The 24,544-nt window shown below is 45.2% G+C and overlaps 1 protein-coding gene across 5 annotated transcripts in view; it reads right to left on the reverse strand.

The window, feature by feature from the left end:
- Bicd1 (BICD cargo adaptor 1) overlaps positions 1 to 24,544 on the reverse strand; it is a 96,577-nt gene that overhangs the window by 37,856 nt on the left and 34,177 nt on the right. For all 5 annotated transcript variants that reach the window (XM_042677707.1, XM_042677711.1, XM_042677710.1 and 2 more), the window contains exon 3: positions 1,782 to 1,934. In XM_042677707.1, the coding sequence (XP_042533641.1) occupies positions 1,782 to 1,934 (153 nt within the window). The remainder of the gene's footprint in view (positions 1 to 1,781; positions 1,935 to 24,544) is intronic.

The raw sequence follows: 24,544 nt of genomic DNA on the forward strand, positions 1-24,544 counted from the left end.
TTGAGCTGAAGAGCTGAGGGACAGCGCCCAAGCCCAGAGTTCAAGCCCCAGACTGACCAAAAAAAAAGATAAAGATTTAAAAAAAAAACAAAAACCCAAAGGGGAAAAAACAGCAGTCCTCGCTCTTATCTGCTTGCTCAAATAATTAACTGCTGGGGGGAGTTGGGGAGAATTACTGGGGAAATGAGTCCTCTGGGCACAAAAAGCATTTGAAAAGGAAAAGGTTCTGTCAGGGATGGGCACCTATCTTAAAGAGGACATCCCAGCCAATTTGTTCTGAAGAATGCTCAGACATCTATGAGCAAATCAACCTTGAAATCTCTAGGCCCAATTGATGAAACAGTGCAACAGCAAAAATGACTAAATATAGCAAGTGTCAGGTGAAAGGGGAACACATGAGGCAAACCCCCAAGCCTGTGATGTTATTTCTCCTCCTATGCACTAGCAGATGTGCTGGCATCCACATCTGGATCATTGCCATCTTTCTATCGTTCCTTTGCTTTACCAAATAACCTACCTCCCCCCCACACCCAGCTTTCTCTCGATAGTCCTGGGGCTTGAACTCTGGTGCTATCCCTGGGCTTTTGTACTCAAGGCTAGCACTCTACCACTTGAGCCACAGCTCCATTTCCAGCTTTTTTTTTTTTTTGTAGTTTAGTGGAGAAAAGAATCTCACAGACTTTCTTGCTCAAGCTGGCTTTGAACTATGATCCTCTGATCTCAGCCTCCTGAAGAGCTGAGATTACAGGCATGAGCCACAAGCACCCACCTACCCATAACCTTTCATGGTCTCTCTCCTCAACAGATCCCAAAATTCCTTCCTGCACAAAACATCATGAATTTGGGACTCAAGGGCCAGGCAAAGAAAGGCCTTTTCCCTTTTAGAGATTGCTCCTGAAATCTTATTGATTTTAGTAACAGTATGACTGCAACCCTCAAAATGTAGAAGAGCCAAGATGGAGAGGGAAAAGGCATTTGAAACTGTGATATTCAGCCAGACACTGATGACTCACGCCTGTAAGCCTATCTATTCAGGAGGCTAAAATCTGAGGATCAGGGTTTGAAACCAGCCCTGGCAGGAAAGTCCATGAAACTATTATCTCCAATTTACCAGCAAAAAAGCCAGAAGTAGAGGTGTGGCTCAAGTGGTAAAGTACTAGCCTTAAGCAAAAATAAGCTCAGTGACAGTGCCTAGGCCCTAAGTTCAAACTCCAGGACCAGCACAAAACGAAACCAAACAAAAACCAAGTTTATAGACCTGGCTTATAATTAGAAGTTGTCAGGTTAAATTTATTATGATCTTTTAAACTTCCTTCTAAAAAAAATTAATAGGAAACTAAGTATAGGCTGGGAATGTGGCTTAGTGATAGTGTGCTAGCCTAGCGTACATGAAGCCCTGGGTTCGATTCCTCAGTACCACAAAAACAGAAAAAGTGGCACCTGTGGCTCAAGTGGTAGAATGCTAGCCTTGAGCAAAAAGAAGCTCAGAGACAGGCCCTGAGTTCAAGCCCTGGGTCTGGCAAAACAGCAACAACAACAACAAAAATACCCTACAGTATAAGTAGAGTTATTATTCTTACTCAATATTAATTTGTTTAGATTTTATTGGCAATTACACTACTTGTAGGTGTATTTTTTTTTTAACATTTCAGGTCAAATAGGAAGGCTGAGAATTTTGTAAAGCACAAATATTGCAGAGAGAAGACTAAGGCCATAAACATTAATTGACAAGCTTCTTTCTAAGAAAGAGGAAACTAAACATTAGCTGTCAGAAAGCTCACCTGGTTTTGCTTCAATGTGGACACCAGCTTTTGCAGTGTGATGTTCTCCTCTTCTAGCTCCGTGTAGTCCTGAAGGAGGCGGGCCTCCCGGAATTTGTACTCACGGATTTCATCCTTCATCCGGATTCTCTGAAGCTCCACCATCTCATTGTTCTGCAACAACAAAACAAATGATCTTACAGAACTTCCTTGGCAGCTCATCCCTATAAACCTAGTTATTCAGAAGGCTGAGATCTAAGGATCACAATTCAAGGCCAGCCAGGCCAGGAAAGTCCATGGGACTCTTATTTCAAATTAACGACCAAATTAGAAGTAGTACTGTGGCTCAAGTGATAGAGCACTATCCTTGGGCAAGAAAAAAAAAAATCTTAGGGACAGTACCCAGGCCCTGAGTTCAAGCCCCTGGAGTAGCACATACAAACACAAACAATTCTTCAATATATCTCATAAAGATATTTAAAACAAGAACTAAATCCATATGTATATTTGAGTTGGAAATAATCTAAATATTAGCTATTGAGGGAATAATGAAAGAAATTATCACATATTCATTCATATAGGGCATAATAAAATTATTAAAAGGAATTAGAGAAAAGAGCCAAGACTGTAATCCTAGCTACTCAGGAGACAGATCTGAGGATCATGGTTCAAAGCCAACCTGGGCAGGAAAGTCTGTGAGACTCTTATCTCCGATGAAACACTAGAAAACTCTAAGTGGAACTGTGATGCAACGTGGAAGAGCATTAGCCTTGAGCCTGTGCATGTGAGTGTTTGAGATTTTCTTCTAGAGAGTTCTTTTCTGTCCTCTGGATTTAGCCAGGGCTTTTGAGCTTGAAATATACTCCTGTGTGTAGATGAGTCTCAAATCTTTCGCCAGGCATAAGGAAATCCTCTGCGGCCTCTCTGGCTTCACTCCAGGAACTCATTAGAATCTTCTTCTACTAAGTTTGCTCCCAGATATTCTGCTGGATCTTTAAAGCCCTCACACTGGGTCTTGCTTTAGAGTTTTTACACCAGCTGTCTTCTCTGCTGGGATTGGCATTTCCAGATTCAAACTGCTGTCTTTTCCTTCAGATCTCAAAGGATGACATCACTGCAGAAAAGCTTCCCACAGGTTTCTTTTTCTTGTTTTTATTTTTTATTTATGTATTTATTGATGAGGGTGGGGACTGGAGCTTGAATTTAGGGCATCCTGCTCTTAACTTTCTCACTCAAGGATGATGGTCTACCACTTGAACCACATCTCCACTTCTGGCTTTTTGCTGGTTTACTGCAAATAAGAGTCTCATGGATTTTTTTTGCTCCAGCTGGCTTTGAACCATGATCCTCAGATCTCAGCCTCCTGAGTAGCTAGGATTACAGGTGTGAGCTACCAGCACCCAGCTAAACATTAAGATCTTCTAAGAGTAAGGTATGGTGTGCACCATTTGCCAACTTTATTTGACCACAAAACCTTTTATCTGCTTCTAAAGGAGCATTTGAAACAATCCATAGATGGAATAAAAACAAAACAAAACAAAAACCCACTGTTACTCTGAAGCAGTAGAAAAAGCTAGTATCTGCAAAGTGGGGAAACTAGAACTACCCTCCACCTCTTCCTACTGCAGAGATTAGATGTAAATAATGCTATGAAACAAAATCAGAAGACTAGAGAAATTTTTTTAAAAAGGCAGGACAAGCTGGGCACTGGTGGCACATGCCTATAATCCTAGCTACTCAGGAGATCTGAGGATCATGGTTCAAAGCCAGCCCACGCAGTAAACTTCATGAGACTCTTATCACCAGTTAACCACCAAAAAGCTGGAAGTAGAGCTGTGGCTCAACTGGTCGAGCAGTAGCCTAGAGCACAGAAGCTCAGGGACAGCACCCAGGCCCCGAGTTCAAGTCCCAGGAGCCACACACACTGAAGAACAAGATAGGCAAGTTCTAATAGCAGTCAGTGAGTAGATAGATATGTGAAGAATTTAGGCTACCTCATCCCCAAATATGCCACTGTGGAATTCTATTTTGAGCAGAAGGCAATAGAGAGACAGCAAGAGCTCTCCCCCTTTCTACTTAAAAACAGGCCTCAGTATTTCCCAGAGAGGGAGGTGTGCCAGGAAGGAAAAAACAAAACAAAAAACACACGATCACAGACTAGATTGTTGCTCAGCTAGATCTGTACAAGCTCCTACCAAATTAACCCTTCACTCCTGCTAGCTTTCTTCACAATTTACCATTCCTAGGCCAAGCTCCTTTCTTGTCTCTTCACAGATTGTTTCTTTGGCTGAAAAGTGAGTAAAATCTGGATCCTTCTTTGGGTAGAGATGTGGCCCACGTGGTAGAGTGCTAGCCTGGAGTGAAAAAGTGAAGTGAAAGAGCAAGGCCCTGAGTTCAAACACCAGCACAAAACAAAAACAAAAAAGTGATAGATTTAAGCAGTGTGCCTAGTGGCTCACATCTGTAATCCTAGCTACTCGGGAGGCTGAGATCTGAGGATCTCAGTTTGAAGCCAGCCTGGCCAGAAAAGTCCATGAGATGCTGACCTCCACCAAAAAAACCAGAAGCAAAGCTGTGGCTCAAGTGGTAGAGCACTAGCCTTGAGCAAAAAAAAAAAAGTTCAGGGAGAGTTCCCAGGCCTTGAATTCAAGCCTGAGGAGCAGCACGTGCAGGACAGAAAGTGCCAGATTTAGAATGACTGATCTATCTTACATTAGTTGCCATTCCAGTGTTTGACAACTATCTTAGAAACCTAGGGGATGGAGACATGGCTCAGCTGGCAGAGCGATAGCCAATGAGCAAAAGTGTCAGGTACCTAGTTCAAGTCTTAGACTAAAAAAAAAAGTCTAGGGCTGGGAAGGTGGCTCAGTGGTAGAGCGCTTGCCTTGCATGCCTGAGGCCCTGGGTTCGATTCCTCAGCACCACATAAGCAAAAAGAAGAAAGCTGGAAGTGGCGCTGTGGCTCAAGTGGTCGAGCGCTAGCCTTGAGCTGAAGAGCTGAGGGACAGTGCCCAGGCCCAGAGTTCAGGCCCCATGACTGGACCCCCCAAAAAAAGTCTAAAACAATTCAAGAAAGTAATCAATCTACCTCTAACAATTCATGTCACCATTACCTTCTAACCCTTAAAATGGATGCCAATACATGCCAAAAAAACAAAAAACAAAACACAACCAAGCCAACTGTTCTTGCCAAGGTCTTCCTACTATCAGCTATTCCAAACTTTTGCTTGGAAACAGAACTTTGGAGTCACCTCAAGAAAGGAATTTATGCTAGTAGCTCACACCTGTAATCGTAGCTACTCAGGAGGCTGAGACCTGAAGATCACGGTCCAAAGCAAGCCTGGGCAGACAAATTTGAGAGAAACTTCTAAAAGCGGGGAGGGGTCCCCAAACTTTAACTCCCGTGAAAAACAGAAAAACTGAGTCACACCTTCAATCACTGAGTAAAGTCTTATTTGTCTAAAAGATAGGTCTCAAATTCAGGATGGGAGAGGGAGGGGAAATGAAATTCTGGAAGGATATAAAAAGACTCCATAAGGCCAGGTGCTGGTGGCTCACATCTGTAATCCTAGCTACCCAGGAGGTGAGATCTAAGGAGTATGGTTCAAAGCCAGCCTGGCAGGAAAGTTTATAAGACTCTTATCACCAATGAACTACCCCCCCAAAAAAGTAGAAAGTGGAGGAGTTGTGACTCAAGTGGCAGAGTTCTAGCCTTAAGCACAGAAGCTCAGGGATAGCACCTAGGCCGTGAGTTCAAGCCCCAGGACTGGCACCAAAATAAATGTAAGTGAAGAGACTTGCAGAGACTCAGAATCCATCAAAGGGCTGTGGGGGCTGTCTCCCTTCCCCCAGCCCTGGGAAAGCACTCCACCAGCCTGTGAGCTCCCAGGGAAAAGAGCCAGAAGGGCAGGAGAGTGACAGTTCCCTCTGCTGTGGCCTGCAGACCCCACTCCCCACACATCAACACAAGGGCCCTGGTGGAGTGCAGAGAAGAGAGGCCTTTATTGAAGCGGGCCCAGTGAGAATCAGGGTTTTCATCCATCTCTACACAAAAGCAGGGTTGCTTTCCGGGCCAGAATTCCAATTAACATCGTAGGCACCAATCCAACAAATGACTCAGAGAGAGAGAGAGAAACGGGCAACTGCACTTAAGTCCATGCAGGGAGGCAGTGGCCATTATTACACACTGACAGTCACTCAAAGCCAAAGGAACTTTTGGTGCATATGGGACAAGACAGGTTTCAAAAGTACATTCTGTGAAAAACGGTATTTATATATTTTTTTCTTTTGTGCCAGTACTGGGACTTGAACTCAGGTCTTCATACTCTTACTTGGCTTTTTAAATCAAGGCTGGTGTTCTGCCATTTGAGACACATTTCTACTTCCAGCTTTTTCTTCTCTAGGCTGGCTTTAAACCACGACCCTTAGATCTCAGCCTCCTGAGTAGCTAGGATTATGGACATGAGCCACCAGTGCCTGGCTGGAAGCATGTTTCTAAACCCAGAACTTAGGCAGGCACTGGTGGTTCGTGCCTGTAATCCTAGCTATTCAGGAGGCTGAGATCTGAGGATCGAGGTTCAAAGCCAGCCCAGGCAGGAAAGTCTATGAGATGCTTAACTGTAATTAATCACCAGAAAATGTGAAGTGGCACTGTATCTCAGGTGATAGAGCACCAGCATTGAGCAAAAAAGAGCTCAGGGATAGCTCCTAGGCCCTGAGTTCAAGCCCCATGACTGGCTAAAAAGAAAAAAAAAATCCAGAACTTTCAGTCCATAAGTACAAGGTACTTTCCTGATGCCGGAGCTCCCTCCTTTGTCCTTCTACCTCCTTTGTCCCACTACTCCAGCATCTTGTAACCATTGGTTATTTTATGCCACAGGGCTGTAATCTTGAAGGAGAAATGGCTGACAATATAAATGAGCTAAACAGAAATCGTTTCTTTGCTGAGGCAAGGAAATACACAGGTAGCATCATTCAAAGCTCAAGTCAGCCATCGGTGGCACACACGTGTAATCCTAACTACTCATGAGGCTGAGACCTGAGGATTGTGGGTCGAAGCCAACCTGGACAGGAAAGTCCATGCTTATCTCCAATGAACTAGCAAAAGAGGTAAGTGGAGCTCAAGTGGTAAAGAACCAGCCTGGAGTAAAAAAGCTAAGGGATAGCACCTAAGCCCTGGGTTCAAGCCACAGTATCATCACAAGAGAAAAAAATGCCACCTGATTCGTCATCTTATCTAGCAAGCTCTGAGACACCCAACTGGGAGCAGGTGATAGCATTCTTCATGCTTCGTAATTCCAGCCTCTACTCTCTCACTCCAACAGGAAGCCAAGAGTCTGTTCTTGAAGCAGGTTGCTGAGACAAAATGTCTTCAGCAAAGAGTAATGACATTGTAACATAGTCGCAAACTCACATGTATTCTCCTTTCCTCTTCCTTCCTCTCTCTCTCCCTCCCTCCCTCTCTTCCTCTTGTTCTTTGAGTCAAGTATCTTGCTATATAGCCCAGGCTACCATCAACCTGAACTTGAGGCCCTCCTGCTTCAACCTGGATTTGTAGGCATGCACCATGAAGCCTGGCCTTCCTCTGTGTCATTGAACAACCACACTTGCACGTGGACTTCTGTACTTAGCCATGGGGAAGTAACAAACGAAGGACTTACAAGTTTTCAAGATGGATAGTTAGAAACGGTATAAAAACAGATGAAACTGCTATGTTCAGGCTTGTAGGATTATCTCTGGGAGATGGGAAATGGACACGCTGAGCAGGAAGAAAACCCCCAGATTTCCACTGGGAGGCAATGTAGGAACTATAAAGGCACTGAAGGGAAACCCAGAGGATTCCAAAGGCCAGCTAGGTGATGAGAGGGTGGATGAACAAGGGAATGCTGGGAAGGAAATGCAACATGGAGAGAGAACTCAAGCAATCTCCTGATAGGCTTCCTTGAACCTTTTCTTGGTGTAAATCTAACTTGCAGCAAGCATCATGTAAATGCTGGAGCTACAAAGTAACTCAGGACAAAGTCTCTGTTGGCCAGGGGCTAAAATATAGTTCCAAAATTCTCACCAACAGTCATTTCCTCCTCTCTTCATATCTTCCTAGCTCTTCGGCAAATTTAAGATTCTAGTTATTTTCTCAAAGCAAATTTTTAGTGGAACGAACATTAGAGCTCAGTCAATTCTATGTGTTTGATTTTTTTTTATGGTAGTAAGATTTGAATTCAAGGCTTCACTCTTTCTAGGTTGGTGCTCCTCTATCTGAGCCAAACCTCCAAGCTGGTTTTTGTTTTGGGTCGGTCATGGGGCTTGAACTCTGGGCCTGGGCACTGTCCCTCAGCTCTTCAGCTCAAGGATAGCACTCTACCACTTGAGCCACAGCACCACTTCCAGCTTATTCTATTTATGTGGTGTTGAGTAACCGAACCTCACGCATGCAAGGCAAGCACTCTACCACTGAGCTACCGTCCCAGCTCCCAAGTTTTTTTTGTTTTGTTTTTTGGGTTTTTTGTGTGTGCCAGTCCTGGGGAATGACATCAGGGCCTGGATGCTGTCCAGGAACTTTTTCCCTCAAAGCACTCTACCACTTGAGCCACAGCTCCACTTCCAGATTTTTGGTGGTTAAATGGAGATAAGAATCTCACAGACTTTCCTTCCCAGGCTGGCTTTGAACTTCCCAGGCTGGTTAAATGGAGATAAGAATCTCACAGACTTTCCTTCCCAGGCTGGCTTTGAACTTCCCAGGCTGACTAAGTCTCAGCTCCCTGAGTAGCTAGGATTACAAGCATGAGCTACTAGCACCGGGCCCACCCTCTTTTTCGATGGTTAATTCAGAGATGGAGTGTAAACAAACCTTTCTGCCTGGGCTGACCTCCAACCAGTCCTCCAGATCCCAACTTCCCGAGTAAGTGAGGATTAAAGTCAGGCGCCACCAGCACCAGCCTATGCATTTTATTTTTAATGGAATAGATATTGTGAACATATAATCATTCTTCTCTTTATTAAACAAAGGTTCACTGGGTGCATACACTATGTGAGAGAGTGTGATGGTAAGGAGGTTACAAAAGCACATGGCAGCCAGGTGCTAGTGGTTCAGGCCTGTAATTTTAGCTACTCAAGAGACTGAGAGCTAAGGACTGAGGTTGAGGTTTGAAGCCACCCCAGACAGAAAAGTGCGTGAAAATCTTACCTCCCATTAACAGGAAAAAGTCAGAAGCAGAGGTATGGCTCAAGTAGTAGAGTACCAGCCTTGAGTACAAAAGCTCAGGGGCAATGTCTAGGCCCTATGTTCAAGCTCCAGGACCAACACACACACACACACACACACACACACACACACACACACACACACACACACACACACACACACACACACACACACACACACACACACACACACACACACACACACACACACACACACACACACACACACACACACACACACACACACCAGAGAGCTCCCATGCATGGTCTCTGTGCTATCTATATCTCCCTTGCAGATGGCTGTCACAAGCAAGATGATATAGGTCCCCATTAAGAACCTTGGGCAAAGCTGGGCCCTGTGGCTCACACCTGTAATCCTAGCTAGTCAGGAGGCTGAGATCTGAGGATCACATTTTGAAGCCAGCCTGGCTTGCCCAAGGGACTCTTATCTCCAATTAAGCACAAAAAGTCAAAAGTAGACCTGTGGCTCAAGTTGTAAACAGAGCCTTGAGCAAACACTCAGGAACAGGGCTCAGGATGCAAGTTCAAGCCCCAGGACTGGCACCAAAATAAATAAGTAACTAAATAAATAAATAAAACAATCCTTGGGCATCAGAAGCTTAGCATTCTTGGCTTCCAGAATTACAAGGTGTAAACTCATGCCATGTGGTGGTGTGTGGACATTTGGCAGTGCGTGAACCTGTGCCGTGTGGTGGTGTGTAGACATTTGGTAGTATGTGAACTTGTGCCATGTGGTACTATGTGGATACTTGGCAGTGCATGAACTTGTGCCATGTGGTGGTGCTTGGACATTCGGTAGTGGCAGTTCCAGCAGGCCAAGCTCTGATCAAGCCAGATGAGGGAGCTCGGTGAAAGGACTGAGTCCCTCTGTTCATCTTAATGCTTCTGCTTTGGCAGACACATTAACAATGTGTCTCTAGAGCTCAAGGAGAAGAAAACAGACTCATTAAATGAAGGGAATCATGAAGGACATTGCTGTTCAGACAGTGCTGTCTATTGGTCCATTGTTCTTCCCTAATTGTCCCACAGGCAAAGTGGACAATGAAGCCCACTGATTCCCCAGCCCAGGGCCCAGACTCTGTTCCTCTGATTCTTCAAAGGCTCAACTCAACAAGAAGACACCCTGACTGTCTCAACAGAATGGACAGTGTCACAAGCAATAGCATTGCTCTGTGTGTGTGTGTGTGTGTGTGTGTGTGTGTGTGTGTGTAGGCATGCGCACACGCATATGTACACAGTAGGACTTGAACTTAGGGTATTGCACTCTCCACTTGGCTTTTTTCCCCTCAAGGCTAGTGCTCTATCATGAGCCATACCTCCATTTCTACCTTTTTGCTGTTTAATGGGAGATAAGAGTCTCTCAGGGCTGGGAATGTGGCTTAGCAGTAGAGTGCTTGCCTAGCATGCATGAAGCCTTGGATTCAATTCCTCAGTACCACATAATCAGAAAAAGTCCATGTGGCATTATGGCTCAAGTGGTAGAGCACTAGCTTTGAGCAAAAGAAGCTCAGGGACAGTGCCCAGGCCTGAATTCAAGCCCCCCTGGCAAAAAAAAAAAAAAAAATCTCATATTTATCTGTCTGTGTTGGTTTCAAACTGTGATCCTCAGATGGCAGCTTCCTGAGTAGCTAGGATTCCAGGTGTGAGCCAGAAGCCCCTAGCCTGCGTTGCTCTTGATAGCAGCCCACTGAACAGAGATGAAAGTTCTTAAGAGAAGCCCATGTTTATTTATTTGCTTGTGCTGGCTGTGGATTTCCAAATAGACTTCACAAAGCAGTGTGTCAAACCGTGGCCCAACATCTCCTTTTGTTTATTCAGCAAACATTTCCCCCAGCAAATATTTGCTGACTATCTTCAATTACCAGACATTCTTCTGGATGCTTGAGATACAGCTGTGAGGGAGACAGGTGTGTTCCTGTCCACAAGAGGTTTGCAGTAGCCAGGTGTCAGTGGTTCATGCCTGAAATCCTAACTACTGAGGAGACTGAGATGTATGGATCATGGTTCAAAGCCAGCCTGGGCAGGAAAGTCCGTGAAACTTTTATCTCCAATTAACTACCAGAAAACTGGAAGTGGGGCTGTGGCTTAAAGTGGTAGAGTGCTCTAGCTTTAAGCAAAAAAATCTCAGGGACAGTGCCTGAGTTCAAGCACCACAACCGACAAAAAACAAAAAAAAAGGCTGGGGAGGTAGCTCAGTGGTAGAGGCTTGCCTTGCATGCATGAGGCCCTGGGTTCGATTCCTCAGCACCACATAAGCAGAAAAGAGCCAGAAGTGGTGCTGTGGCTCAAGTGCTAGAGTGCTAGCCTTGATCTGAAGAGCTGAGGGACACCACCCAGGCCCAGATTTCAGGCCCCATGACTAACACGCCCCCCCCAAAAAAAAAGGAAAGAAAAGAAGAATTTTTAAATGTTTGCTCTTGAAAGAAATATATTTTCATCACACACACATGCACGCACGCACGCACGCACGCCAAGTACTAGACTAGTAGCTCATCACTGTAATCCTAGATACTCAGGAGACAAAGACACGGAGAATCTGATTCAAAGCTAGTACAAGTAGAAAAGTTCATAAGATTCTATCTCCAAATAACTAGCAAAAAACTGGACCAGAGGTGTGACTCAAGTGGTAGAACTCCAGCCTAACAAGCAAGCTCATTAAGTTTGAAACTTTGAGTTCAAACTCCAGTACAGGCAAAAGAAAATATGTATCTCCTTGGTTCTTCTGAGGGCTATTATAATTCAATTAAATGTACATACAATGAATCCTTCTGACACAGAAAACAGAAAATGCAATCAGCTAAGTCCAGTGGGGAACTTCAATCCGACAAATGGTAGACACAGAAGGCAAGGAGGGCCAGGCTTTCCTCACCTTGTTTTATGTAGCAGTTAGCATAAACTCCTGGCATTACCAAGAATATGGTAAATCTAACAAAGAGGGGTGAAGGTGTGGAAACAGACCTCTCTGAAATGTAAAGGCAAAGGAATCCACATGGCCAATAAACACAGTCAGTGATGGGCACCAGTGGTTCATACCTGTACTCCTAACTACTCATGAGGCTGAGATCTGAGGACCACAGTTCAAAGTTAGTCTGGGCAAAAGGATCCTTGAGACTCTTACCTCCAGTGAACCATCAAAAAGCCAGAAGTGGAGCTGTAGTTTAAGTGGTGGAGTGCTAGCTTTGAGCAAAAAAGCTCCAGGACAGCACCCAATCCCTGAGTTCAAGCTTTAGAACTGGCACAGAAAGAAGACAGGAGAAAAGAAGAAAGGAAGGAAGGGAGGGAGGAAAGAAAGGAGAGGAGAGGAGAGGAGAAGAGAGGAAAGGAGAAGAAAGGAAAGGAGAGGAGAGGAAAGGAGAGGAGAGGAAAAGAGAGGAAAGGAGAGGAAAAGAGAGGAAAGGGAAAAAAGAAAAAGGAAAAGGCAGGCAGGAGAAAGGAAGGAAGGAAGGAAGGAAGGAAGGAAGGAAGGAAGGAAGGAAAGAAGGAAGGAAGGAAGAGGCAGGCAGGCAGGAAGGCAGGAAGGCAGGCAGGCAGGAAACTGGTGCCAAGCTGACCATGATGATCGGGGCTGGGAAAGTGGCTCAGCGGTAGAGCTTGCTTCATATGCATGAGGCCCTGGGTTCAATTCCTCAGCAACACATAAACAGAAAAAGCCGGAAGTGGCGTTGTGGCTCAAGTGGTAGAGCGCTAACCCTGAGCTGAAGAGCTTAGGGACAGCACCAAGGCCCAGAGTTCAAGCACCACGACCGACAAAAAAAAGAAAGGAAGGAAGGAAGGAAGGAAGGAAGGAAGGAAGGAAGGAAGGAAGGAAGGAAAGAAAGAAACAGCTGCCCATCAAGCAAAGTGAAGGCAGGGGTACCAGAGGGGAGGAGACTTCTCCAAACAGCAGCATAGGTGCAGATGGAGCCCTGCACACAGGCAGCAGGGAGAGCTCTGGCTTTCCTGGCCTAGGCCAGCAGGCTGATCCCACTGTCTCAGAATAACTTGTTGAGCCTAGATGGCGTCTAGGACTCATCTTACCTTTCCTTTCCTTCCTTCCTCACTCCCTCCCTCCCTCCCTTCCCCACCTTCCTTCCCATTTGTTCTGGTACTAGGGCTTAAAACTCAAAGCCTCAATCTCTTGCTTGGATTATTTTTGCTCAAGGCTGGCTCTCTACCATGTGAGCCACAATTCCACTTCCAGGTTTGTGCTGGTTACTTGGAGAAAAGTATCCTATGAACAGGTCTTCCTGGGCTGACTCTGAAGCACGATCCTCAGATCTCAGCCTCCTGAGTAGCTAGGATTACAGAGGTGAGCCACCAGCACCTGGCTAGGATCCATCTTTGATGTGAACTGGACCAAAACGTGAACTTTTTTTTGCGGGGGGGGGGGGGGGGGGGGGGGACAGGGAGGGTGAGATGACTTATTCAAACCATAGCGATAATCCTGACTCTGTTTATTTCAGATCAAGGTGCAAATCCCAGGTTGCTAATAGAGAAATCGGATCTATTTCCTAATCGGTTTTTCTAGGCAGTACATTAAAATAAAGAAAAGAGGAAAGAGGGGCTGGGAAGATGGCTCAGTGGTAGAGTGCTTGCCTTGCATGCCTCTGAGGCCCTGGGTTCGATTCCTCAGCACCACATAAGCAAAAAGCCGGAAGTGGCACTGTGGCTCAAGTAGGGACAGCACCCAGGCCCAGAGTTCCGGCCCCACAACCGGACCCAAAAAAAAAAAAAAGAGAGAAAAGAGGAAAGAGCGAGGGAAGGGGGTGACATTGTCCAAAAGGAAATGTACTCATTACCTGATTTATGTAACTGTAACCCCTCTGTACATCTTCATATCAAGAACTTAAAAATAAGTGAATAAATAAGAAGAACAGAAGAGCTAGGTGTGGGAGTGCATGCCTATAATCCCAGCACTCAGGAAGTGGAAGCAGGAGGATTTCAAGTTTGAAGCCTGCCTGGGTTTATCTAATAAGATTTAGTCTCAATCAACAAATGAACTAGTTACTAAATCAAACAAACCAGTTACCTGGCATTAAGTCCTGAATTAATACCATTTCTGTCAGGCTAGAAAGCCAACTTGTATCTAGCCACATCAAAGGGCACCCATGAGGCTGGTATTTGGAGGATGTGGGGCAGGTGTTTCCTGTCGATTCAGGTCCCACACCAGGAGGGGTCCCCATGGGGGACAGGGCTGTGAGTCTGTCATGAAGTCAGCTACTGGCCACACTGGGTAGGATGTGTTCTGAGCAGTTCTTTCCTACAGGAGAAGATGTGGATGGGTGGAAGTAGTGCCGGGAATCCCCATTCATCTGGAAAAGCGTGCTCACCTATGGCTGGCTGCACGTACACATCCAAAGCATTTGTCAGCGCAATAGTATTTCTCTCAATCAGAAGCTTAAGGGTGGATTTGGCCTTGACAATGCCATGCTAATGACACTGTCTGACCTTCGAGTGACTCATTCACCGCCTTCTCTGCTGACTGGACCAGGCAGAGAGGGCAATGCAAAAAAAAGGGGGAGAGGGGTGAAAATACCACAGGGAAATGGCCATGCCAACTCTACTCTTGCAAATACTGTTTGTGTGTGTGTTTGTGCACGCACGTGCACGCTGGTACTTAGGGCTTCAGGCTTCAGGATCTTGCAGGGTAGCCATAGCTTCCATTTCAAGCTTTTAGCTGGCTAATTGAAGCTCAGTCTCACAGACATTCCTGCCTGGGCTGGCTTTGAACTGGGACACACAGCTCTGGCTCCTCAGTAGCTAGGATTACATGCATATGCCAACAGCACCTGGCTTAAATCCTATTGATTTTAACCCAGCTTTTTTTCTAACAAGTGCCCTGTAATAGCAAGAAGCCACATTGCTGTGGGCTTGGAAAAATGGAGGGCAGGGCTGAGTGTCAATGAATTAAAGAGCTGGCAAAGGACAGTTAAACAGCACTGGCACGTGTGTGTGTGTGTGTGTGTGTGTGTGTGTGTGTGTGTCTGTCTGTCTGTCCGTCTGTCTGTCTATCTTATGTATCTGTATCTATCTTGTGTGTACATAGGGAAAGCTGCCCAGTCAATTTCAATCTGTAGATTTCTGGCTTCCAAACTATAAGAGTATCAGTCTGTGTTGTTTTTAAGCCATCCAAGCTGTTGTCTTTTGTTAAGATACCAGTTTTAAAAAAAATGATGTAAGGCAGGCACTGCTGGCTCACGCCCATAATCCTAGCTACTCAGGAGGCTGAGCTGTGAGGATCACGGTTCAAAGCCAGCCTGGGGAAGAAAGGCCATGAGAAAACCGAAAGTGGTGCTGTGGCTCAAGCCCGGCTCCAGAAGATTCTCTTTTTTTTTTTCTGGTCAGTCATGGGTCTTGAACTTTGGGCCTGGGCGCTGTCCCTCAGCTCTTCAGCTCAAGGCTAGCACTCTACCACTTGGGCCATAGCACCACTTCTGGTTTTCTGGTGGTTTATTGGAGATAAGAGTGTCACAGACTTTCCTGCCTAGGCTGGCTTTGAACCGTGATCCTCAGATCTTAGCCACCTGAGTAGCTAGGATGACAGGTGTGAGCCACCAGTGTCCCACTTGCAGAAGATTCTTTTTTTTTTTTTTTTTTTTTTTAAGGTAGTGGGGCTTGAACTCTGGGCCTGGGCACTGTCCCTCAGCTTTTCAGCTCAAGGCAAGCACTCTACTACTTGAACCACAGCACCACTTCCTTGCAGGAGATTCTTATCTCCAATTAAGTACCAAAATAATGTCAAAAGTGGAGGTATAATTCAAGTAATAGAGCATTAACCTTCAGCAAAAAAAAAAAAAAAAAAACCTCAGGGACAGTGCCCAGGCCTTGAATTCAAGTCCCAGGATAGACACCAAAAAAAAAAAAGTATAATTTGAGATAATGTACATGAAAATTCATTATGCTAGTACTCATTGAGTAGCTCAAGTATGAGTTTTCTATAACCTTGAAGAAAATCAGTCCTGAGTAGATTGGAGTATCCTTGGCTGTGAGATTAAGCTGTAAATTCCCTTAGGAGAATTAAATGCCTGAGCAGAATCTTAATCAGGCTGGACCTGCCATCCCGGTGTTCTCTGGAAATAGAGGTCAAGATGTTAAAAGAAAAGGAAGAAAAAAAAAAGATTAAACTTGTCCACTAAGCATTCTAGCTGAAATGCTGACTGTATTACCTGGCCATCTACCCAGGCAAGGCAGGGAACAGAAAAACAACACTTGGGGTAGGAGAGAAAGTCTAAAATCAAATGAAGCTATTTTTAGCCCCTAAATCAATGTGTGCAAAATGGCTTGGGCACAAGATCCTTCTTTTTTTCCAAGAGGTAGGAAGGGAACCCTACCCACTAGAGAAGAAAAAGCAGAAGGGAAAGAAAGATAATAAGAGGAGGAGGTAGAAAGATGAAAGGAAGCATGGGAAAAGAAATCCCCAAAGACAGCCAGGAGTGGTGCTAGTGGCTCCTGCCTGTAATCCTAGCTATTTAGGAGGCTGAGGTCCGAGGATCAAGGTTCAAAGCCAGCCTGTACAAAAAAGTCCATGAGCCTTTTATCTCCAATAAACTACTCAGAAAAAGACAGAAGTAGAGTGCTAGCCTTGAGTACAAAGAGGCTCAGGGATAGTACCTAGGACCTGAGTTCAAGCCCCAGGACTGGCAAAAAAAAAAAAAGGTACATGCCAGCTTTTTTATTTTGTTTTGTACCAATCGTAGGGCTTGAACTCAGGGCCTGGGCACTGTCACTTAGCTTTTTACTCAAGGTTAGTGTTCTACCACTAGATCCATGACTCTACTTCTGGCTTTTTTGGGAAATAAGAGTCTCAAAGGCTTGAATCAAGATCCTCAGCTCTCAGTAGCTAGGATTATAGGTGTGAGGCATCAGCATCTGGCTGCCAGTTCTTCATTTTAAAAAATAGGCTGCCTTGGGCTGGGAAGGTGGCTTAGTGGTAGAGCGCTTGCCTTGCATTCATGAAGCCCGGGGTTCGATTCCTCAGCACCATATAAGCAGAAAAAGCCAGAAGTGGCACTGTGGCTCAAGTGGTAGAGTGCTGGCCATGAGCTGAAGAGCTGAGAGATAGCACCCAGGCCCAGAGTTCAGGCCCCACGACTGGCAAAAAAAAAAAGAAAGAAAGAAAGGAAAAGAAAAGTAGGCTACCTTGCCAAGCACTGGTGCCTCACACCTGTAACTCTAGCTACTGAGATCTGAGGATCCCATTTCAAAGTGGGTAGGGCAAACAAATCTGAATCTTGTCTCCAAATAACCAGCAAAAAAGCTGGAAATGTTGCTGTGGCTTAAGTAAGTGGTAGAGTGCCAGCCCCGAGCAAAGAAAGCCAACACACAGTGCCCAGGCCCTGAGTTCAAGACCCAGTAAAGGCATAAAAATAAATAAATAAAAAATAGGCTGCCTTTTACTGCTTTGTGTTTGTAAATGCTGAGTGATAACACATGAAAACTTTATGATCTTGAGAAAATACCAACTATGCAAATTATCCTAAAAGATTAAAAAAGAAAAAAAACACAACTCCAGTAACCATTTTTACATTGTATTCTAAGCAATGCTCTCTCAACGAGTCTAACTTTAACTTGACTTTTCTTGCAGACTCCCCTTTAAATTCTCGATTGGCCAGTGATTTAATGACTGCAGAGGGGCAGGAAATCAATGGACCTGTCATAACAGGCCAGAACTCTACGCTCCCTCTCATTGTCCAAGGCAGAAATCACAGCCACCAACAAAAAGGTTAGGATTTTGAAGCTACAGCCAAATGATGCCCAAATATCTAAATGCTGGGAATATTTTCAATATGGCTTAAAATTTGGAAGCCAAGTGCTGGAGGCTCATGCCTGTAATCCTAGCTACTTAGGAGATCTGAGTCAGTCCCCAAGAAAGTCGATGAGACTCTTGTCTCCAATTAACCAGCAAAAAGCTGGAAATGGAGCTGTGGCCTCTTCTGGTAGAGAACCAGCCTTGACTAAAAAAACTAAAGGACAGTACTCAAGCCTTGAGTTCAAGCCCTAGCACTTATAAATACACACACACACACACACACACACACACACACACACACACACACACACACACACACACACACACGAACATTTTCCCCCTTTGTAGTTGGGATTACAGAGATTCAGATCTTTACAACTATCCACAATAAGCTCAAAAATATGAAAGGTATTTTTAGAAGACCATGCAGCATCATTTTGATCTATCAAAAAGCTGATTAGTTCTCAAGGACAAAAATAGTAACCCCAGGAAGTAGTGCTGTGGCTCATGTAGTAGAGCATTCGCTTTGAGCTGAAGAGCTCAAGGACAGTGTCCAGGTCCTGAGTTCAAGCCCCATGACCAACAACATCAACAAAAGAAAATAGTAACCCCACTTTCCAAATCATATGCTAAACATTGATGGCTCACACCTGTACTCCTGGCTACTCAGGAAGCTGGGATCTGAGGATCCTAGTTTAAAGCCAGCCTGGGCAGATAAATGCAAAAGACTCTTATCTCCAATTAACCAGCAAAAAGACAGAAGTGAGGGTATGGCTTAAGTAGTAGAGTGACAGCCTGGAGCAAAAAAATCTAAGAGAGAACATGAGGGCCTGAGTTTAAGCCTCAATATCCTCATTTAAAAAAAAAAAATCCAAGCCTTGTGCCAGTGGCTCATGCCTGTAATTCTAATTACTAAGGAGGCTCAAATCTAATGATCACAATTTAAAGTCAACTCAGACAAGAAAGTTCATAAGCCTCTACCTCCAGTAAACCAGCAAAAAGCCAGAAGTGGGCTGGGAATGTGGCTTACAGTCAGGGTACTTGCCTAGCAACCACGAAGCCCTGGGTTCAATTCCTCAATACCACATACACAGAAAAAGCCAGAAGTAGCACCGTGGCTCAAGTAGTAGAGCGCTAGCTTTGAGGAAAAAATGAAGCTCAAGGACAGTACCCAGGCCCTGAGCTCAAGCCCCAGGACTGGCAAAGAGAAAAAAAAAAGCCAGAAGTGGAGCTGTGGCTCAAATGGTAGAGTGCTAGCTTTGAGAAAGAGAAAAACAAAAACAAAAACCTCAGGGACAGCCCCCAGGCCTGAGTTCAAGCCCCAGGACAGACAGACAGACAGAGAGACAGACAGACAAACAGACAAACAGATACACACACACACACACACACACACACACACACACACACACACACACACACAGAGAAAAAGAAAAATCTTGGTGTGCACAGACCCTGAATTCAAGCCCCACAACCAGGGCAATAAATGAATAAATGAATGAATCAGAAAATGGAAAACACTACTGTCTATCTCTTCATAGAGAAACTAAAAGTACATGCTTCTTACAAGAACGCATGGATCTACTGACCAATCAATGCTGACTCCTTGTCCACTGGGATTTTGCAGGCATCCTAATGCATGCACAGAGGCGCCTGTGCAGGCCTGCCTTCCGGGAAGAGAAACCTCACACCAGGGGCATCTCTCTCCCCCATACTCAGAGGTGATACTCAATCCTGCCGGCCTGACACTGGACTTGAGGGTTCACTTGAGAACAGCTCTTTTCTACGCCCTCTCCAGCATCGCATCTCTCCAGGGCCACTTGGGTTCCTGTTACTGCCTGCCCAGCATCACCTCCTTCCCCCACGTCATTTCTCCCAGGCATTCATTCCTCACTTGTTCTCCACAATGTCCAGGCTTAATTAAGTCTTGGCATGCGCAATAGGCATATAATTATTGGGCTTTTTTTTTCTTCTGGTACTTGGGCTTGTACTCAGAGCCTCCCACTCTCACTTGGCTTTTCTGCTCTAAGGTGGCATGCTACCATTTGAGCCACAGCTCTACTTCTGGCTTTTTTTTACTGCTTCACTGGAGATAAGAGCCTCACAGACTTTCCTGGCCAGGCTGGCTTCGAACTGTGATCCTAAGACCTGACACTCCTTAGTAGCTGAGATTACAGGTGTGAGCCACCGGCACCCCATAGGACCACCTGTTAGAGGCTTTGTGCAAGCCAGGCCGTACTTGCTAGATAAGTGCTCTAGCACTTGAGCCACCTCCTGCTCTCTTGCTTTTAGATTTTTTTCTTCCCTCAGATAGCACCTCACACTTCTTTCTATAAAGTACAAGGCCTTATAAATGGCGCTGTGGCTCAAGTGGTACAATGCTAGCTATCCTTGAGCATAAAAGCACAGGGACAATGCCCAGACCCTGATTTCAAGTTGCAGGAGCAGCACACACAAAAAAATGTGAAGCCATGAGTTCAAGCCCCAATAGTGCTCACGCTCTCTCTCTCTCTCTCTCTCTCTCTCTCTCTCTCTCTCACACACACACAGAGGCAAACACACACACACAGAGGCACACACACACCCATGTACACACATACACACTCATAATAATAATCAAGTGCAAGGCCCTGAGTTCACAACCCCAATAACTAACCCCCCATACCCATGTTCTACCACTTGAACCATACCTCCAGCCCTTGTTTGCTTTCCTCATTTTTCTAATAATGTCTAGCTTTTTGCCCAGGCTGACCTGGCCTATAATGCTCCTATCTACACTTCCTATGTAGCTGAAATGTCAAGCTACTACAGCACCATGCCTAGCTTTTTACTGACTGAGACAAGGTCTCTCTCTCTACCATTCTGCCTCCACTGGCTTCACACCGTGAGCCTCCCAATCTCAACCTCCTACGTAGCTACGATGACAAGTGTGAGCCACTGTGCTTGGCTTATTTTATGCAATTAATATCTACTAATTTAAAAACAAACCTCTACCTCATAGAAAACTTAATTCAAAGTAGAGCATATATCTAAATTAAAAACTGCAGGGACTGGGGATGTGGCTTAGTGGTAGAGTGCTTGCCTAGCATGCATGAAGCCCTGGTTTGATTCCTTAGCACCACATAAACAGAAAAAAACAGAAGTGGTGCTGTGGCACAAGTGGTAGAGTGCTAGCCTTGAGCAAAAGAAGCTCAGGACAGTGCCATGGCCCTGAGTTCAAGCCCCAGGACTGGCAAAACACACACACACACACACACACACACACACACATTCATAAAAACTTCAAGGCTTTGAAAAATTCAGGAGAAATTCTTCATTACTTGGAGATTCTACAAGATTCTTCAGCCTGACACCACAAAGTTTTTCCTTAAGAAAATAAAAATGTAGGGGCTGGGAAGGTGGCTCAGTGGTAGAGTGCTTGCCTTGCATGCCTGAGGCCCTGGGTTCGATTCCTCAGCACCACAGAAGCAAAAAGAAAAAAGCCGGAAGTGGCGCTGTGGCTCAAGTGGTAGAGTGCTAGCCTTGAGCTGAAGAGCTGAGGGACAGCGCCCAGGCCCAGAGTTCAGGCCCCATAACCGGACCCAAAAAAAAAAAAAAAAAAGAAAAGAAAAGAAAAATGGAGCCGGGCGCTGGTGGCTCACACCTGTAATCCTAGCTACTCAGGAGGCTGAGATCTGAGGATCACGGTTCAAAGCCAGCCCGGGCAGGAGAGACTGTGAGACTCCTATCTCCAATAAACCACCAGAAAACCGGAAGTGGCGCTGTAGCTCAAGTGGTAAAGCGCTTGCCTTGAGCTGAAGAGCTGAGGGACAGCGCCCAGGCCCAGAGTTCAAGCCCCACGACCGACAAAAAAGAAAAGAAAAGAAAAGAAAAATGTTCAGTATTTGCATCTCCATTAGGAAGATGCAAATTACAACAAAATGGAGTCAGGCAAGGTGGCTCACGCCTATAATCCTAGCTACTCAGGAGGTTGAGATCTGAAGATCGCAGTTCAAAGCCAGCCCGGGTAGGAAAGTCTATGAGACTCTTACCTCTAATAAACCACCAGAAAACAGGAAGTGGTGCTGTGGCTCAAGTGATAAAGTGCTTGCCTTGAGCTGAAAAGTACAGGGACAATGCCCAGGCTCAGAGTTCGAGCCTCACAACTGACAAAAACAAAAACAAAAACCCCACAGTGGAGCTAGGTGCTGGTAGCCCATGCCTGTAATCCAAACTACTCAGAAGGATGAGATCTAAGAACCATGGTTTGAAACTAGCCCAGGCAGAAGTTTGTGAGACTCTTACCTCAAATTAACCACCAAATGTCCAATGTAGAGCTCTGGCTCAAGTGATAAAGTATCAGTCTTGAGCAAAAAAGTCAAATCATAGTGCAAGGCCCTGAGTTCAAGCCTCCAGTATCAACATACTGGGCCTAATTCATCTTATATTATATTGCACACAACACATAAGCACACACACTTTTGCCAGTACATTTTGGTTATCTTTGTCCATCTTGTATGGATACTTTCTCTTTCCAACCACTGTACATCAGTCAATGTACAGAGTTCAAAAATAAATAAGGGCTGGGAAGGTGGCTCAGTGGTAGAGCGCTTGCCTTGCATGCATAAGGCCATGGGTTCAATTCCTCAGCACCACATAAGCAGAAAAAAAAGAGCTAGAATTGGCGCTGTGGCTCAAGTGGTACAGCGCTAGCCTTGAGCTGAAGAGCTGAGGGACAGCACCAGGTCCAGAGTTCAGGCCCATGACCGGACCCAAAAAATAAAAATAAATAATACCAAGTCTACAATTAAAACAAATCTGGAGCCAGCTGCCAGTAGCTCACCTATAATCTTAGCTACTCAGGCAACTGAGATCTGAGGATAGCGGTTCAAAGCCAACATGGGCAGGAAAGTCCATGAGACTCTTATCTCCAATAAACCACCAGAAAACCAGAAATAGTGCTATAGCTCAGGTGGTAGAGTGCTAGCTTGAGCTGAAGAGCTCAGGGGCAGTGCCCAGGCCCAGAGTTCAAGCCCCACAACCAACATCAACAAAAAAAAATCTGGAAAAGATAAAAAAAAAAAACAAAAAAACAAGAAAGATGAAAGTGGTACAGGTGGTAGAGTGCTTGTGTAACCAGAAAACAAACTTAGTTCAAATCCTAGGGTTACTTAAAAAAAAAAAAAAAGCAACAAGCTGGGACCTATGGCTCATGCCTGTAATCCTAACTACTCAGAAGGCTGAGATCTGAAGTTCACAGTTTATAGTCTGCTTGGGCAGTAAAGTCTAGGAGACTCTTACCTCCCATTAAGTAGCAAAATGCTGGAAATGGTGGTGTAGCTCAAGTGATAGAGCACCAGCATTGAGGGAAGAAGCCAAGCAGAGTTCAAGGTTCTGAGTTCAAGCCCCAACATCAATGGTACTGGACCTAATTCATCTAAGTTATAATTTCCTGCCTTTTCTATAACCAGCACACATTACCAGACACTTCTAGAACACTGTGTTGTTTCCAAGGGATTAGACTCTTGAGTTAACACTCTTTTTTTTTTTTTTTCTGGTCATGGGGCGTCAATTCTGGACCTGGGCACTGTCCCTGAGCTCTTTAGCTCTACCACTTGAACCACAGCACCACTTCTGGTTTTCTGGTGGTTCATTGGAGATAAGTCTCACGGACTTTCCTGCCTGGGCTGGCTTTGAACCATGATCCTCCGACCGCAGCCTCCTGAGTAGGTAGGACACAGGCATGAGCCATCGGCGCCTGGCTTTTTTTTTTTTTTTTTTTGCCAGTCCTGGGGTTTGAACTCAGGGTCTGCTGGGCACTGTCCCTGAGCTTCTTTTGCTCAAGGCTAGCACTCTATCACTTGAGCCACAGTGCTACTTCTGGCTTTTTCTGTTTTTGTGGTACTGAGGAATTGAACCCAGGGCTTCATGTATGCTAGGCAAGCACTCTATCACTAAGCCACATTCTCAGCCCCAAGCTAACACTCTTTTTTTTTTTTTTTTTGGGTCCGGTCGTGAGGCCTGAACTCTGGGCCTGGGCGCTGTCCCTCAGCTCTTCAGCTCAAGGCTAGCACTCTACCACTTGAGCCACAGCGCCACTTCCGGCTTTTTATTTTTTGCTTATGTGGTGCTAAGGGCCTCATGCATGCAAGGCAAGGGCTCTACCACTGAGCCACCTTCCTAGCCCAAGCTAACACTCTTTGTCAACTGAATTTACACCACTCCATGGCAGAACACAATGGTCTTCTCCATTTGGAATTAAGCCATGTAATGGGGAGATAGTGACATGAGGATTCTTGTATTTTTTAAACCCTTGACAAAACTAGCAAAGCCAATTTTCAAGTACATAATTCAGAGAAACTTTCTCTAGTGTGTGTCCAAGGTGAAACTTGAACTCAGGGCCTTGTGCTCTTGTTTAATTTTTTCCATGAAGGCTAGTGCACTTCCACTTGAGACACAGCTCTACTTCCAGCTTTTTGCTGGTAAATTAGAGATAAGAGTCCCTCAGATTTGTCTATCTGAACTAGATTTGAACTGGGATCCTCAGATCTCAGCCTCCTAAGTAGCAGGGCATGAGCCACACCTGTCCATAAAAACTTTCTTTAAAAATATTTTTTTGGGCTGGGAAGGTAGCTCAGTGGTAGAGTGCTTGCCTCACATGCATGAGGCCCTGGGTTCGATTCCTCAGCACCACATAAGCAGAAAAAGCCGGAAGTGGTGCTGTGGCTCAAGTGGTAGAGTGCTAGCCTTGAGCTGAAGAGCTGAGGGACAGTGCCCAGGCCCAGAGTTCAGGCCCTACGACCAGCACGCCAGTGGCTTAAGCCTGTAATCCTAGCTATTCAGAAAGTTGAGATCT

This window comes from Dipodomys spectabilis, unplaced genomic scaffold (assembly GCF_019054845.1).
Source record: "Dipodomys spectabilis isolate Male_0828 unplaced genomic scaffold, ASM1905484v1 ptg000039l, whole genome shotgun sequence".
Lineage (NCBI taxonomy): Eukaryota > Metazoa > Chordata > Mammalia > Rodentia > Heteromyidae > Dipodomys > Dipodomys spectabilis.